At 37.6% G+C, this 18,748-nt stretch overlaps 1 protein-coding gene across 9 annotated transcripts in view; it reads right to left on the bottom strand.

Annotated features, from left to right (window-relative positions):
• The window catches only part of LOC131063944 (probable LRR receptor-like serine/threonine-protein kinase At1g56130), a 247,430-nt gene that overhangs the window by 74,068 nt on the left and 154,614 nt on the right, over positions 1–18,748 (bottom strand). For all 9 annotated transcript variants that reach the window (XM_057997924.2, XM_057997928.2, XM_057997931.2 and 6 more), the window contains 3 exons: positions 13,047–13,112; positions 12,742–12,786; positions 12,402–12,451 (listed from right to left, as the gene is read on the bottom strand). In XM_057997924.2, the coding sequence (XP_057853907.2) occupies positions 12,402–12,451; positions 12,742–12,786; positions 13,047–13,112 (161 nt within the window). The remainder of the gene's footprint in view (positions 1–12,401; positions 12,452–12,741; positions 12,787–13,046; positions 13,113–18,748) is intronic.

Below are 18,748 nucleotides of genomic sequence, written 5' to 3'. Positions count from 1 at the left end.
TCGAGTGTGCTCGTCATTATGATCCTCAGTCCAGAACGATCGTGTCCAACGAGGGAAACACTTTAGCTTATCTTTCAAAAGAAGCTATAAGTGAGGCTTTCCATCTTCCAGAGCACAGAGATATGGTTTACAAGAGCATAGAAGGAGCCAGGTCCATGTACGAAGATGATCCAGATGCTTGTCTAAGCATCATCAACAAGAGCTGGTTACTCAAGAGTCGTCCTCGCCTGAGCAAGATCCCGAACACACCGCACAGGATTGATTTTCAGGAGGAGTACAGAGATTTGATTACAATGCTCAACCGAGTTACAGGAGCCCCTCAGGCCTTCTACTTTGAGAAGTGGATGTTCTACTTCATCCAGGTGATAGTTCAGGGAAAAGGAACGATTCATTGGGCTAGGATGATTAGCCATTGCTTGGACGTACAGTTGAGGAGACTCAAGGCTACCAAGTCCTTCCACATGAGTTCATACATCATATATGCCTTGATCAGGAGCTTTGAGTACGCAGGACTACCTCACAGAGGAGTGATTGGAAGAGGACCCGGCGAGGTCAGAGTTTGTGATTCCTATGTCCACTTGCATCATCCTCCAGGAAGCAACTACAAGCTAGTTAATGATACCTTCACGATGAACATCACAAGGACGTTGCAAGGTGGGATTCACAATAGATTATCTCAAGATGCACAGGAACTAGTAAAGAGGTACGGTGCTTGGTTTATCCAATTTCCGAAGTTTACTTATATCAGAGTTCATGGATGTCCTTCACCTCCATACATGTTGCCGAGATATCCGACAGACAGAATTGTGTTACTTGAAGTAACAAGACAATTGGCAGCATATGCGAAGGCATTCAGACACAGACATGGAAATGGAGTTCCGGTACCTATCATCTTAGGCAATTCAGTTGAGATATGTCCAAATGCTTTAGCCATGGATGATGTAGAGAAGGAGTTACCTTTGTATTCTTTTTCATTCTTCGCTTTGAGAGAAAGCTTTGATCCACATGGATATATAGAGGAGACAGTCGGTAGGAAATTTAAGCATGAGTACCAGATAGAAGATTTTATGATGAATCTCTTAGACGATCTTGAAGTGAAAAGAAAGATGCATTCTAGATTGCCTTTGGATTTCATCCGGAAATGCAAGATTTATAGAGTGGCCGACCAAGCTCAAGACAGTGGCAGACATCTCCAGTCATCCTATGATCGAGAAAGCAAATCAATAAGGTTAGATTGGAATGAGCCTGAGGTCGTGGATCTAGATGTTTTGATGGCTCCAGTCTTGTCTTGTACTCGCAGATGGGTCGATGTGCAGCATCAGAAGTTGAGAGAGCAAGGCATAGCTATGACTTTCACTTTGGAAGAGAAGCCAGCCGAAGGTGGAGCTAGTGTAAGCGAAGGCAATCCTAATCCCAGAAATACAAGTGAAGGCAACCTTCGAAGTGCAAGTGAAGGCAATCTCCATCCAAGAGGTTCGAAGAGGAAAGAGAGACCTGAAAAGAGAGAATCTTCCAAGAAGAAGCAAGGGGCCAACCGAGATCGTTCATCCGGCACATCTTCTCGACCAGAGAAAAGGACACTTGGAGTGGAAGAATCTATGGAGTCAATGGTACAGAATGATAGGCAGGAAGAAGGACAGGCACCGCAAGGGTCACCAGATGGATCTCTCCAAGATTATGAGCTACATGAAGATAGAGAAGATAATGAAATAACATCTCCTCCCAGAGAAGAAGAAACATTGCATAAGGAGATACAGGTTAAAGAGACAAGATCGGCCATCCCAGATTGGTTGAAGGAAAGATTAACTAAGGTGATCGTGATTGAGGACGAGGACAATATAATTGATTTGGAGAGCCTTGTTGGATGTTCTCAGGAAGTGACAGAGAAGAGGAAGGCTACCAAGATGTCTAAAATGATTAGAGATGAGACTGGATCCAGAAAATTACAGATAGCTACACCGGCAGTGGACAAATATGAAGGGGAGATCCTAGCAGAGGAATATGATATAGAGACATTTGAGCTAGGTCCATCCACAGCCGAACAGACGATGGACGATGCCACCGATTCATTTGAGGCCTTGAAAGACAAGCTTAGAGAAGAAATGGAGAAGAATAGAAAGCTTGAGAGAGAGGTCAGTGCATGGAGAACATATTTTAGCCATCTCAATGAGCCTTTAGGACGTCAGGATCCAGCAAGATCACCAGTGCAGGCACTTCCCCTTCAATCAATTAATGAGGCAGAGAGATTTAGGAGTATGGTCCAGCGTATGAGTACTTGGATGGACAAATCTCATACAGTTGCCATAGAATTTGTAACAAGGATGATGAAGACTATTCATAGGGCTATCCAGGTTCTTGAGATCATCCACAACTTGATGATAACAGTAGCTGCTTTTGCTCATACCAAAGATGTTATCATTCCTGTCTTGAAAGTAATTAGACAAACATCGAGGAAGGTCTTAGCACAGGGAAAGATCATGGATGGAGGACCTCACAGTTTGCTTCAGTGGTCAACCTTACTCCAGATGAAGAGTGTTCTCTTTGAGGACATCAGTACTAGATGTAGCCATGTTGAGGAGGTGATCAACCCTATCCAGGACAGAGTATTTGAGGTACTTCGTACCATTCTTGGCAGGAGGATCGAAGTTGAGACAGATGTGGATTTGCAAGAATTGGAGGATAGAATCAAGGTCATCTTTTGCAAGGACGCTAATATCACAGATGAGCAACAGGACCAGATGTTTGCCACCATGCTCCTGATTGAAAAGACTAAGGAATTTGAACCTAAATGGGACGCAGCTCTTCTAGAGGCATTTGATCAGGTCATCCACTTGGAAGAAAGAATGAAGAATCTTCCCGAGATTCCAATTGCTGAGATCGAAGGAATCGTATCAAGATTCATTGCATATGCTAAAAAGGAGCATTGGAAAGGGAATAAGATTCTAGATGAAAGGTTGTTATAGATGACATGGCACCTTAATTGTCATTGGTCTATGTCTCCTAGGTTTTTGTGCCAGATTTAATATTTGGCTATGCATTTAATATTGTTCAGTAAAAAGGAGGCTATTTGTAACAAACCCTAATTAGGGTTTAGGTGTCATGATCTTGACCGTTGATCTGCTTTTGATCTGGACCATTCATTGTAATTGAGGATGCTATTTATACCCTCATTTCATTTCATTTTATATAATTAGAAACTAGAAAGAGAGAGAGTTTGATGTATTAGAGAGATTAGAGTTTAGAAGCAATTTACTTTTTGTAGCAAGATTGAGCTTTGAAGAAAGAATTCAAACAATTGTTGTATATGATGGCTTTGAGATCAATGAAATATTGAAGTTATGGTGTTTTGTTGCAATTCTCTTGGTTATCTTCATGGTTGTTCAATTTTCTTGAATCATTCTCAATCAAAGTAGTGTGTTAATTCGAAGGACAAAGTGTTGGACTTGATCTTTGGTAGGATTCGCTTTCCAAACCACTAGCTTCTTGCTGATTGTAGGAACGCCTTGCGTGGTCGACTGGAGAATACTTGAATCACTTAACCTTCAATCATTGATGTATCTTGGATATGTACCTTCGTGGTAGTGTCTTTAATCTTTGATGTATTGAAAATCATTTGTTACCTTAGAAGATCACATCAATTTCAATTGAGTTGTTGATTTTTGGCAAAATTGAAGTTGGTAGAATCTCACCAAGCCTTGTCCACATTAAGTCATTCTTAGGGTTAGATTAGATTAGACCTCTTGCAAACCCTATCCTTTTGTTATTTTTTTGAAAAAGCTTGTTTAGTTCAGCAAAATCTTCGGCAACGTAAGGCCCCTTGATGACACCAATCACAACGACCACTGGTGCTTATCCACACGTAGAGACCCTACTTACAAGAACATTGGAGTCATCCTAACTGATCCTTTTTGCGAATCTTCAGCAGTTAGCGACTTTATTCAAGAGAGGATAAGATGCCTATGGGTATTTTATTCTGTGTATGATTGTGTACAAAATACACGTCAACAGGTAGCCACTATAAAAGAGGATGCAAGATGAAGATGACTATCCAGCAAGCGTTGCATGCTATGATCCAAGGGATTTTTAACCCTCTTGAGAAAGTCTGACATATCCACGTGCCCAATTTCTATATCTTTTATCTCATCCAATGAAGAAGAGACTTGGGAAGGAGAGATCTCATTATGATCCTTGTCGAGTTTGTACTTCATCTTCGTTTGGGAAGATGATGCTGGAAAATCAGTCATTGAACACGAACTTGGAACACTGCAATGAAAATCCAAAAGTGTTAATGCAACATCACGATCTGTTGAAAGAGCCATATGATCTTCTTGGAAGAGGAAAAACTCAACTCTAACCCTAAGGCTTTTGAAAACAGAAGAATGGGTAGACAAGAGACTTTAAAGACTGATTTTTTGACAATTTCGGATCTTGAGAGACACATCACAAGTATGCAAATGGGAAAAGAAGTACTTGCAGTTGGGTTTTTAAATCCCGATTGCAAGTAAACTTGTAATGGGAAAAGTCAATGAATGTCTGATAAGTGGTAAAAATGGGACTTTGGCATGAGGAAAATGAAGCTTATGACAAAAGACAATAAGTGTGGATGATTATGAATGGATTTTGAAGAGCTTTTTTCATTTTGACTACATGAAAAATGAGAAAAACTTTCACTTGTAATCAGCTTTTTAAAACCCAAAATTGAATGGATAGGCTTCATAATAACTTTGAATGTTGAAACTTTTGGCAAAAGAGGATTAAGTCTTTTCAACCAAAGGGAAAAACTAACATTTCCATCTTACTTGCAACCGGATTTTTAAAACCTGAATGCAAGTAGATGGAAATAATACAAAGGGGAAAAACAATGCAATCTGCAAATTGCATTCAAGATGTGGGTAAAATGGGAACAACTCTCACAAACCCGAATTCAAGCAAGAACAAGATATTTACAAAGCATAAACAAAAACAAAAACAAAAACAAAACTGAAAATCACATACCTTGCTTGAAGAATGCCCTTGACCAAAACAAATGAACTTTCAAAAAACCGAAATGCTCTTTAAATAGGAAAGGAAACTCTCACATTGTGATTGCAACCAGCAAAACAAATTGGTTTTGTCTTTAAACCCTTCCACCAAAAATGGCTTAGAAAGAGAGGTATACTTGACTTCAAACATTCATTAATGGAGGACACACAAAACGTGTTTGGCAATGTGGAAAGAAGGCGAACTTCATGCTCCAAAACATGGCAATAACCAGCAAAGACGTGTTCCCAAAACATCTTTAAAAATGCCTTCAAAAATGCAAAACGTGTTTGCCCGATCCGATTTTAGTGAAAAATGTGGCAACAAACATTGAATCCCAATGATTTTGCATGAATGTAGGATGGATTTAGGGGAAAAATGCCATCAAAAATGGATTTGGAAGAACAAATGTGCAGATCAGGTTCTTCCTTTCAAACTACAAGTAGCAAAATGCCCTTCAAAGTTGTAATCGGGTTTTTAAATCCCTTCAACAAGTTTTAAAAACTTCACTTTTTTACTTCTAAGGCAAATTCAATTTTTTTAAGGGAGAAGAGCATAAAAACAAAGAGCATTTCGACTTGCAATGGGGAAATAAAACCCCTACAACAACTAAAGAAATAAAAACTTAAAAACTTGTAATAGGGAAATAAAATTCCCATTACAAGTAAACATAAAACATAAAAGAGACTTTAAAAACTCAAAAAGACTTGCAATAGGGAAATAAAACCCCTATTACAACTTAAAAGCACAAAGTAGGAACTTCTATGACAACTTACAAGTTATCATTAACCTGTAATTTTAAATACACTTGCAATTTGTCCAAAAAGTTCCTACAACTTAAAAGCATAGAAACGGGACTCGGCGCGGACTCGGCAAGGGTGACTCGATTCGGGACTTAGAACTCGAATCGGCCAGGACTCGGCTCATTTCATTTGTAAAGGTTAATAGTGCTAATAGTGGAGTTTATAAATGAAATGACTCAGCCAAAATTCGGCGAGTCCGGGTCCGAGCCACCCAAGACTCGCCGAGGGTCACTCGGCCCGTGACTCGCCGAGTTTTGGCGAGTCATGGTGAGTCACAAAACTCTGCTTAAAAGAAATGAAAAGCAAGGGGGAAATAAAAAGTAAGTTACAAGTTACAATTTTACAATAAATTGCACTTGTAATTGTTTTAAATTTCCCTACAACACAAAAAAAGAAGAAAACTCCTAACCTGCAATAAAGGGAAAATTTCCCACCTGCAGTCAGGAAGAAAAAACCCGAAATTGAAGGAAAGACATAGCAAACGAACTTGCAACGCGATGAAATTTGAAACGCAGATCGAGGATGGACCAAAGATAAGTCACGTTTAACCAGAAGCAAAATTTTTGCCTCGAGAAGCATGCCTTCGAGAAAAAAAATCATTTTTCAACAAATTTTTTGAAGGGGTTGTCTATTTTTATGAATACAAAAATACGGACAACACCCTATTTTTTAGGGATTGACTGGGAGTGGTATAGGGGGCATCCAAAGATCTCTGAGGATGTTTTGGAGACTTTAAGTGCATCTCTTATTTTTTAGGAGGAACTCCCAATTCATTAACAGACATCTCGGAGGTGCACACAATAGAGGGAAACCATTGAGATTCAATTTCAGGTTGACAGGTCCAATCTCCTACTTTTTAGGAGCATCCCTAGATTTTAGGGGAAAACTACCAGTTGGCTATTGTGGCTCAGGCATTATCCATAGGCAGATGGCTTCAGTCAGTTCACAATTCTGAGTTTATTTGAGCACTTGATGAATAAAATAGGAAATATTAAAATATTTCCTAAGTTGATTATTAAATAAAAGCCATAACACCTTTCCTAGGCGTGGCAACTTGGAGGAGTTGATTTAACCGATTTTGGCACCATTCAATGAATAATTGACCCCTCTAGCCGATCGAACTTCTAAAGGGATTGTCTTGCAAATAAAATAAAGTTATTTTATTACTAAAAAAGGGCAAATGAAACCCGAATTCAAAATTAGGGTTTGGGCTGAAAATAAAATGTGTTTGGGAGCTCATTTTGCACATCTATGATTGGGAATTTACACTACTGGTTATTGGAGAGCTTCAGATTTGGAGTTTTCAGAGGATTGAGGACGAAACCCCTTGATTCTGAGTAGCTTGGAGGATACCCTATAGCTGGAAGTATTTGCAATTGTTAATGAGAAGTTGTAACATTGAATTGCTTGGAGAGAATAGGTTAGACGTCTCCCCAGCTTACTCACAGATTGAGAATTAATTGTTTTATCAGCTTGGAGAGCATTTTGTTTATCAAAATTGTGGAAAATTTGCAATTGCGGATAAGAAATCTGAGGTTTATTGCAGATCAAGGAAGAGCAGAAATAATTAGCATCAAAATCATTCCTAATGGTACCATGCTTATCCATACAACTGACATCACCTCGTAAGGAAGGGTTTTCTTGCATGTTTTTGTAGTGTGAAAGTGCCATTATCAGCTACAACTCAGATTGGTTAATCCTGGAGCAGATTTGAAGCAAGTTTCAGATTCATTACATTCCATCTAGGGCCGTCCAGTACCCAACTATAGCTGACGTCAGCTAGGGCATGATCCTGTAGTAGATTTATTTCATATGGTGCATGTAATCACTCAGATTAGAATGCAGGAGAATAGAGTGAACTGGTTACTTGTTCTCAAAGCTAATATAATTATTGTAGGGTTAATTCATACTGGAATTCATATTATCGTGGAGTGCATTTATATATCTGATACTTTTAAGGATGATATAGTGTTTTCTATATAAGTAATATCATTGTTGAAAAACTTGGACTCGACAATGACTCGGCAAGCCCAAAAAAATTTTAAAACTCGGGGAAAAACTCGGCAACTTTATCAAACATTTGAAAATACATTTTTTTTAAATATTATTCAAAAAATCACATATACACCAAATTTGTAGACCATATACTAAATACATAGCATAAACCAAAAAACAAGTGCAACATGTGAATAAAATTGAGTTCAATACATATCAATGTATCATAGTGACATAGACCACAAAATAGCTACAACCTTTGAAATTTTGAATACATATCAAGTTCAAATTTTGGTATCAATGAAAATGAGAAATCATAAATTGCGTCTACAACTAAAGCTCAAAATAGATTGTTGCCACTGGGGGGTGATGTTGAAGTAGTGGCAACATCCTCAATAGGTGCCTCGACCATAGTGATAGGTGCCTCAATAGGTGCCTCAACAATAGTGATAGGTCCCTCAATAGGTGCCTCTGATGCATGATCAACCTTGTGTTCCTCCTCCTCACGTGCTCTCAATTCCGCATCCCATTCCTCTCCTGCCCTTTCCAACTCACTTAGATATACATCAGTAAGGAATGGATCCAAATCATGATCAACATCATCAGGACATCATGATTAATAACAGTGTTAATAACAATGAAAATTTAATATATTAAATTATTAACATTGTTATTTAAAAATAAGTGTTACTATTGATAACATAATATATTAAAATTTAATATATTAAGTTTATAAACACTGTTATTTAAAAAAAACAGTGTTGAATTGCTAATAACTATTAACAATTCAACACTGTTATTTTTAAATAATAGTGATAATAAGTAGTGTTACCCGGGGACGTGTTTCCAACATAATTTGACCCGTCCTGGAAACAAGGAAGTCCCAGAAACTCGGAAACTTTCGGAAACCCGTACTCTGGCTGTCCCATAAAATTAATGATTGAATTTTGATTATTTGTTTGACTTCCACCCTCATACAAACTCTTAATTTACATTTATTTAACACAAACGTTATATGTTAAGGTTTTATAATGTATATAAGCATGCCTTATCCATGTTTTTATACAAATATTTAAAATTTTCCCTATTTTTTTATATGGCTGTCCCCACTGTCGTCCCCTACCTTCCCCTACTCTGGAAAAAAACATCTGTCCCGAAAACCAGTTTCCCCGTCCCCCCGTCCCGAAAACTCGGGGTAACATAGACAATAAGTTATTAACATTGTTATTTTTAAATAATAGTGTTAATAAACTTAATATATTAATTTATTAACATTGTTAATTTTAAGTAATAGTGTTATCAACTTAATATATTAAAATTTAATATATTAAGTTTTTCTTCCTCTGAAGTTAATAATCTTAAAAAAAAACTATCAATAATATTGTTAAAACATAAAAATTAAAAACAACAGAATTGTAGAATTTTTTTTTTAATGATTGTTTCAATCAGCAGAAAATTAATAAAAACTTGCAACAATCTTGCTCCTATCGCTTGGATTTTTCCCTGCAATCATGCAATTTGTGCCCTAGTCGCGCGATTTTTCGCTTGCGATTCGTGCCTTGGTCACATCATTTTTTTCCCTCTCGTCATGGCTTGCAATGAAAAAATATGACAGCGTTTAGGTTTTTTTGACTTAAAACCTCTAATATCGTTTTTCGTGCCATTTTTTCACAAGCATTTTGGTGATTTTTGGCAATTTGTTTGCATTAAACTAACCGCAATTTTTTTTGAAACTCGGCACCAAGTACATGCACGAGTGACTCGCCCCCGACTAGGGCTCGCGAGTTTTGCTCTGACGCATAGAGTTTTAAATATTTGAGTAATATTATTAATCAGAGAAGACTTCTGAGTGCAAGAGAGTATGAGTACATAGATCCATACCGAAATACAAACGAGTGCCTGGCCGTCTTTGCTGAAGCACAGATTCAAACTCTATCTTTTTCCCTCCCATTTCCAAATATGGTGGATGCTATTTATCCTCCCCTTTCCGTGGTGGAAGACCACCAACATGAGTCACACCTCTTAGTGGCAGCGACCCCTTTGAAAGGTCGTTGCCTTTCTATTGACCATAATTACTAGCTACAACAGACTTATTGGTTGCCAATAGTAAAACATGGATATTAATAATTATTAAATTCTTAGAATTTAATAAAGATCAAAATATTGATAATAATTATATTCATTTTTAAATAATTAGAGTAATCAAAATATAATAATAACAATCAGAATATTAATCATTATTTGAATGCAATAATCATAACATTAAGAATCATTTCATGTCATTACTTAAGGATACATTCAAGACTCCTTTGATGAGGATATGAGGGGGATATGATAGGTGAACAGGATCACGTACAAGAATATCTTAATGTCTCAAACATTAATATGACAGAGAGTTCCTTCTTCTTCAATGTTCCTCTTCCTTCAGGTTTTAGTGCAGATTCCTTCTCTGTCCAACTGATTCCTTGCCTTTATATCTCTCAATGTGAGGGAGAGGTCACACCTCTTCATCATGTGTGCCCTTTGGCAAGAGACACACCCTTTCACCATTAGCACCCTTTGAAAGAGTACAACTCTTCATTATATCTGTGTAATATCCCTTGTTGTTATATGACTGAAATATACAAGGAATATTGTTGAACAGTTGTCTAACAACCTTCAATCTGCTGTTCTAATTTTCAGACTGAATAACCTTGCGTGTTATTGACATTGGACAGCTTTGCATAAATCTGTGTGTTATTGATTCTGATGCAGTTTTCTTTGGTTTATGAACATACAAATGCAATGCAATGCAATGAATTTAAGAATGCATACAAACATCATATTCAGCTAATTGACATTTTGTCAAACATATAGCATGCGACCTCAGATTTGAATCCCAACTTATTACAACATACATAGAGCTCACAACTGATTTATTTATTCAATGCAGTCCTTATTACAATCATCAAGCTCTAGGCTTGCAAAATACATGCATACTTCTATACTCAGATTTTATAAATACGAACTATGACAGCCATACCAACAACTCTTATTTGTCAATGCAATCTATGAACAAAATGAAGCAAGAACCTGGTAGAAAGATTGCCTAATGCTGGACTATGAAGAAGCAAGCCATATGCACTGTGCATGAGACCACCACAAGCCAAATTGTTGATCCCAATCTGCCACCCCTGTTCTGACTTCTGCAGACAATTAATAAATAATTCCCAGTTGTATGTCCCCTCTTAAGCATCAAAAAGCATTGTCGGCCTCTCTCAAGGTGAGCGCTCCAACCTAGGAGTGAAACTGATGCACCTATAGGGTGCTATGAGCAAAATCGTGGCACCTTCCCAACTGATATGAAATCTGAAAAATAACTGAGACAAGAATTCAGTGAATGGTAGTTGCAATCAGCTCCAAACAGCAAAATCGTTGAAGACACCTGATGCCAAAATGCTTCCAATTCGAACCCAAGCAAAATTGGCCCTTGGCCACCAATTAATCCCAAATGAAAGGACTGATTTATCCTTCCCAACCTGCAACCCTTCAGTGGGTCTTTCACCACCTCAGTTATGCTATCAATGGGAGTTTTCGTTCCCAAAGACAAATAGATCAACTACAGAAACCTTCGGCTCCACAAGCTTAGTCACACAATAGAGATGTCAAGAAATCGATGATCAAACCATAAGGCTCATCCCCCTGTTATCCTTTTCACACATGAATCGGCCTCCCTTCTAGAAGATTCCATTTTAATAAAATAATATTTAATTACTCCCTTGTAATAATCTTTAATTACACTTTAGAAAATATTAAAATATTTTTATAATATAAAGTGCAATTACCAACACACGTGACATCATATGTGAGAACACATTATCTCACCATAAAATCATGTAAAATAATATGTGAAGCCACAAGTAACTACCAAAGCGACCCTTTCATCACCTCCTTGGCCTACTAGGGTCAAATAATAGGCCAAACTCCACGACTGTCTGCATACTAATGAGAAGGGGACATTACAATCTACCCTTTCAAAGGGACACAACCTTTCACAATCAGATCTGCACTTCTTATATTAATCAGATCTGCACTTCTGATTCCCAGAATTATACCCCCTTCAAATGAGGTTCTCTTCTCCCATTTATATTCATGTTTGAGGGAGTCACAATTTTTCCTTCCATGTCTTTTGACCCTTCATTAACTTAACTAAATTTTAATTATATTTTGTTATATCCTTTTTTATATTTTAATTTTAATTTTATTATTATCATTTATTATTAAATTCTATTCCAAAGTGGGGACATTATATTTAATGTGTTTTCTCTTTCTTTGACCTTGTTTTTGGTTTCACTGGATTGTGGTATCTGCTCCGGTTATTTTTTTTTATGCTTTTGGTCATATGGTCTCCAAGGACTGATTTGAAATTTGATATTATTATATTTTTCTTGCTAAAATGCTTGAGCTTTAATGCTAGTAATTTTGTTACTATAAATATAAAAAACAACTTTGAAAAATAATATCTCCACCAAGTAGATGTGAGGTCCTATCTACTTTCTAAATGCAGTTGGCTATACTTAAAATAAGATAACTTGGATAACTTACAGCGTGGAGCTTCTTTATTACAAGGAAAAGTCCGTTGGAGGCAAGCCAGTCTGCAGTCAACAACATTGCCATTGGCTTGAATGTATGGTGCTTCTTCGTGCTACTTTATAGGAACAGTTTATACATAGAAACATACTAAACAGATGCAGTCTTAAGCTTTAGCTGCAATTTTTTTACTTTCATAGACAATATAACCCGATATATCATATTAAAGAAGAAGAATGTAGCACTGTTCCTTTTATATGGTAGAATATGGACTACTGAGATCATAATGCTTGATCAATATTCTCTCATATTTAGACTTCAATAAAATATGACAAAAAAGGGGCAATTTTCTTACCCATTATTTGTCCCGTTTATTCCCAAGTAATTTCCTACCAGATTTCTGCACAAAGAGAATTAAATTTTGCATGTTGTATAATGAAACTGATAGAAAAAACCTTATTGAATATAGCTCCCAATAAGAGACACATTTATTCAACAAAAGAAGATGCACATATTAGACAGAAAAGAAAGTAAAGAATTGTATAAATAGATGAAACGAGGCAGGATAGTTGAGTTCTATCAAATCTATTTCTAAAAAGCTTGAGAAAGTGTAACTGATGACTTGGTTTCACTAAAAGTATACACTCCCTCTTGACTTACACTTTCAAATCTGTGTCATTGAACCAGGTTGGAAGAGTTCCTGAAAATTGATTGTAAGATAGATCTCTGGGGCATACGACGTCAATGCTAAAATCAGTACAAATTATAAGTAAAATTCAAAAATGACATTTTGACAAAACTCAGTATATTGACATCAACACAATGATCCATTTTCAAAAGATAAGAAATAGGAAGAAACAGCAAATGCATCTTCTATCAAAGCATAACATATGAAAGAAAGGGTAATTGACTGATATTAATATATTGAAAACGTGAGTAAGATCTCCTAAAGCAAGAGAAAATGCTTTCAAGCAAGCAAACAATTGCTATCAAAGGACTTGAGTAGCTTCATACCAATTATGCATACCAGCCTGTATGGTAATGAAATTGTTTGATACATCCTATCGTAGCTAGCTATATATTCTAAATGTAGTTTATGATAATTTTTATACAAAGACAAGCTACTTCTATTGGATTTTCTATATAATTAAAAAATAATTTAAGATAATTTTCATTCAAAAACAAGTTACTTCGTTTGGAGGTTTATATGCTGATTTGAACACGTGTACTAGTACAACCTAATTAGATTGAGCAAAGATAATTTCCCATAAGTAGAAAAGGCAACAGTAATAAGATCTAGTTAAATGAACAATAGTAGGGGCTTTTACAAGGTCTAGTTAAAACCTAACAAATTCCATATGAGAGTAAATGTGTCATTAAATAAGAAATCATTGCTAGTCAAGGACATAAAAAATATTATTCCTTCCATTAGAATTATATGCTATGTTACACCAAGTTTTTGAGATGGGAATGGTAAGGGATGGATTTCTAATATGGGTTTTCTACGAAACTATTTTTTTGGAGATGATAATGGGTGATAGGTGATGGGTATTAAAAATATAGGGAAATTTAAAAAACATAAGAAATTTCAAATATTCATATGATACCATTGATAAGACATTCATCATATACATTATAGAACCTTATCACATAACATTAGAGATGAATTTGAGATTTCACATGGGAGCATCAGCTACTGATGTGAAATTAATGGGAGCATCTGTTGTTTTTTTTAACATCAACTATTGAGATTCAGAGCATCAGCTATAGTATGGATGGTACAAATTGTTGGATTTGTTTTGTCATTGACGTCTGGAGTTTGTCACACATATCTTCAGTTCATATGCTGACACCTTGCATCAGAATGTTGTTTTTTGTCTACGACAGCTGGGATTTCAATTTGTTTGTCTTTACCCTTATGTGACTTCTAGGCACTTTTGTCAGTATTGATGTCATGGAATTGTTTTCAGTTACTACTTGTATCAGATGTTTTTTTTTCTGAGAATTCGAACTTTTGGTGTCAGAAATTGTAAGAACCCCCTCCAATTCTGATTTAAAATTTCAGTTTCTACCCCTATGGTATTTCGTCAAACACTTGGCTTACAACTGATCAAACACTTTAAACTTCAAGGGATATCAAAAGACACTTGTGTTTAACAATAAGAGGGTTGTTCTAATAACAATGTGACTGCTAAGGAATGACTGATTAATACTAACTTTCAGATGTATAAACATATGAGAGATAATGATATCATGAATCAATGGAGCAGCACATATACATTATTACAAACAGTTGGTGCACCATCTATTAACAATGATAATAGGTAGATAACCTTTAGATTGATTATTCATGAGACCAATGCTTCATTACATGAGCTGACTACAATTGGACATTATTCTGAAACACACACATATTCAGATTTAGTCTGAAGACATGGACTTAAATTACATTTTAACCTCAAAAATGCAACATAGAACAAGCAGTAAAAACCTGGACAAGTCTGAAATGAAGTGGGGAGCCAAATTGGTAGTCCTTAGGCCTTCTAATACTGAAATGTGCCACAAGAGGTGATCACCATGACTGCTGTAGATGATGCTTCAGATTTGATACTGTCACTGCTGATGGATATCTCCAAAAATGCCTGAAACCTGATCGGATCTCTTCCTTAGGACAGTGCCTAGCGTTTCCCAATGGTCCTTGGGCAATGTGAAGTATTCATGCATGAACTCGAGGGTCCAAGGAGGGGCGGACCTGGTCTGGTTCGACCTCTTCTAATAAATAATTTATGCACTCTTTCCACCAACAAATGCACCAAAAAGTATCACCTTTGTCACACTTCCAATCTGCAATCATCAAATAGTGGAATCGATGCAAGGAGGGTGAATTATGAGTGAAAACGTGGGTACCCAGGGGTCTGCAACCTCTGTCAACAGCAAACCAATTCATCACCATCTGCCTCCAATCTATCTCCCAATCATCAAATGAGAATATCGCTGACCTTATGGCTTCAATAAATATGCTTTCAATGTCAACCTTTGTCAAATCTGGAAATTCTGAAGTCTGAAGTACATGAGGTCTGATATGAAAACTCTTTAGGCACAAATTGAGAAGCTGAAGTACTCCTCAGTCCTTTGGCAACAGAGGATCTTTTACCTCCTCAGTTATGCTTGACCAATAGGGAGGTATCGTTCCCTAAGATCTTCTGCGGACAACTAGTGTCTTCACACTCACAAGAGATAACAACCAAACAACTGATGCCTAATGTGTCTTCCCTTTCTTCTATTTATACATTACTTGTCACGTCACAATCACCTTCTAGAAGAAAAGGTTAGGTACAATTTATATTATTTTATTAAAACATTATAATGTACCTTTTAATTAATTAATTGATAAACACCGACACGTCCCCTGATACGTGTTATCTCTTAAATAATCAAAATGTCAATAGATAATGAGATGTGAAGCCTCAAATCGCCACAACACGACCCCCAAAACACTCCTCTTGGCCTACGAGGGTCTGGTAATTGGCCAATACCGTCAAATATTGAAGTCTAATGTGAAGGGGACATTACAGTCCGCCCTCCCTGAAATTGCTTGTCCTCAAGCAATCTCAATGCTGGATGTTGCAAGATGTCCTCTTTTTCCCAAGTCGCATCCTCCTCTGGTAAATCCTTCCACTTCACCAAATATTCCTTGAGAACTCTATTCCTCAACCTACGCTCCCTGAAATCAATGATAGTCTCAGGTACTAGTATCAACTTCCCTTCTTCATCAAGGGGTGGCAACACTGTAGAAGGTACGACATGGTGTCCTATCACCTTCTTGAGGCGCAACACATGGAAGACGTTATGTATCCTAGCATCTGCTGGTAGCTCAAGCTCATAGGCCACCTCTCCAACTCTCCTCACAATCTGAAATGGCCTATAGTATCGTGGCTTAAGCTTCTCTACTCCACTCTTCTTGAGAGTAGATTGTCTGTATGGTTGTAGCATCAAGTACACCATGTCACCAACATCAAAAGATCACTCAACTCTTTTCTGATCTGCATACTGCTTTTGCTGGTTCTGTGCCTTCTGAATATTTTCCTTCAATGATCGTACAATGTCCTGACTCTCCTGAAGGAAATCTCTAGCACGAGGCACCTTGTTGTCACTCAACAAAAGATCTAGGAAGCTGGGCACATCATACCCGTAAAGTGCCATGAATGGTGTCATCTGAATAGACATGTGGTAAGTAGTATTATAGCAATACTCGCACAAGTGCAACCACTTGACCCAGCTCTATTGTTGTCCAGCTATGTAATTTCTGAGGTAGCCCTCCACCCATTTGTTCACATTTTTTGTCTGCCCATCGGTCTACGGGTGGTATCTAGTGCTGGGGGTGAGCTTAGTACCACTAAGTCTAAATAGTTCCTACCAAAAGTGACTCATGAATCTACTATCTCGATCACTCACTATGGTCCGTGGCAACCCATGAAGTCGAAAGATCTCTCGAAAAAACAAATCTGCCACCCGTGCTGCTAAATAGGTAGCTGAAATCGGTAAGAAGTGGGCAAACTTCGTCCATCAAAAGACATTCCCACTTCTAATCAGGAATGGGGAGTGGCTGAAGTACTCCCCCTAGATAAGAATGTTCTTGCTTGTTTTGCTGACAAACTGGATACTCTCTCACATATTGAAGCACATCGGACTTAAGTCCTTTCCAAGTAAACCGCTCCCTAACCTACCTGTATGTCTTGTAGTACCCTAGATGTCCAGCCATAGGGGAATCATGCAATGCCCTCAAAATTTTTCCCTTCAACTCCGATCCTGGTACAAGAAAAATTCTCCCTTTGTAAATGATTAAATCATTCACAATGGAGTACTTATCATCCTGCACAGTACCATCCATAATACTAGAAGCCCAAGAGTCCTTAACATACTTTGCTGCAATCAAATGTTTCCAATCCTCAACAATCTCAACCATGGCATCCAAATGTGGTCTCCGTGATAACGCTTCAACAACAATGGTGTTCTTCCCCTTGACATAAGTGATGTCAAAATCATACGCCTGCAACTTGCTAACCCACTTCTACTAGCGATCATTCAAGTCCCTTTGTCCAAGGAAATGCTTCAGACTATTATGATCTATCTTGATGCTAAATTTGGAGCCTACCAAATATTGCCTGAACTTGGCCAATGCATGCATGATGGCCAACATCTCCTTATCATAAATATTGTAAGTACGTTAAGGCCCTCTCAATTTCCGCTCTCAAATGCAATAGGATGCTTGTCCTGCATCAGGACTACACCAATACCTTCACCAGATGCATCACACTGAAGCTCAAAGGGTCTAGTGAAGTCTGGAACAGCCAATACTGGGCAGGTGGTCATCAATTGTTTGAACTTTTCAAAACATTGTTGTGCCTGATAAGTCCAAACGAAAGCTCCCTTCTTCGTCAAGTCTGTCAATGGTGTTGCCTGTTGTGAAAAACCCTTGACGAAGCATCTATAAAATCCACACAAGCCCATGAATCCTCTAAGTTGAGTAAGGTTCTCAGGTGTAGGCCAATCTATAATAGCACAAACCTTATTAGGATCCATACGCACTCCTTCAGCACTGATGATATGTCCAAGATATAATGATTCTGTCATTCCCAATGCACACTTGGACTCCTTGGCATACAAGGATTCCTTCTCCAGAATACTCAACACTTCATCTAGATGTGCCAAATGCTCCTGCCACATCCTTCTATATACCAAGATATCATCAAAGAAAACAAGAACAAACTTCCTTAGCTGACGCTGGAAGACCCTATTCATTGTAGACTGGAAGGTAGCTAGAGCGTTGGTCAACCCAAAAGGCATGACAAAAAACTCGAAGTGTCCAAAATGGCATCGGAAAGCTGTTTTCTCTATATCCTGCTCCCTCACTTGTATCTGGCCATAACCCGATCTCGAATCTATCTTGGAGAAGAAGCAAGCTCCATGCAACTCATCAATAAGTTCATCAATGCGTGGAATAGGGTACCTATTTTTGATAGTTCTTTTGTTCAGAGCCCTATAGTCTATACACATCATCAGAATCCCATCTTTCTTCTTAACCAATACCACGGATGAAGCAAAGGGAGACTTACTCAGCCATATATGTCCCCCATGTCGAGTAGTTCCTTGATGGTTTTCTCTATTTCATCCTTCAACCTTTTTGGGTGCCTATAAGGTGTGATCATAACAGGTTTTGCACCCTCCTCAAGCTCAATGTTGTGTTCTATTAACCTATCAGGAGGCCGCCCTGGTGGTATGGCACTAAACACCTTGGGGTGTTTAGTCAATAAACCTGAATATCGGGTGGGTATTCTACCTTTTGTTTCTCTGTCTGTGTA

This window comes from Cryptomeria japonica, chromosome 11, assembly GCF_030272615.1.
Source record: "Cryptomeria japonica chromosome 11, Sugi_1.0, whole genome shotgun sequence".
Lineage (NCBI taxonomy): Eukaryota > Viridiplantae > Streptophyta > Pinopsida > Cupressales > Cupressaceae > Cryptomeria > Cryptomeria japonica.
This window is presented reverse-complemented; position numbering and strand designations above follow the sequence as displayed.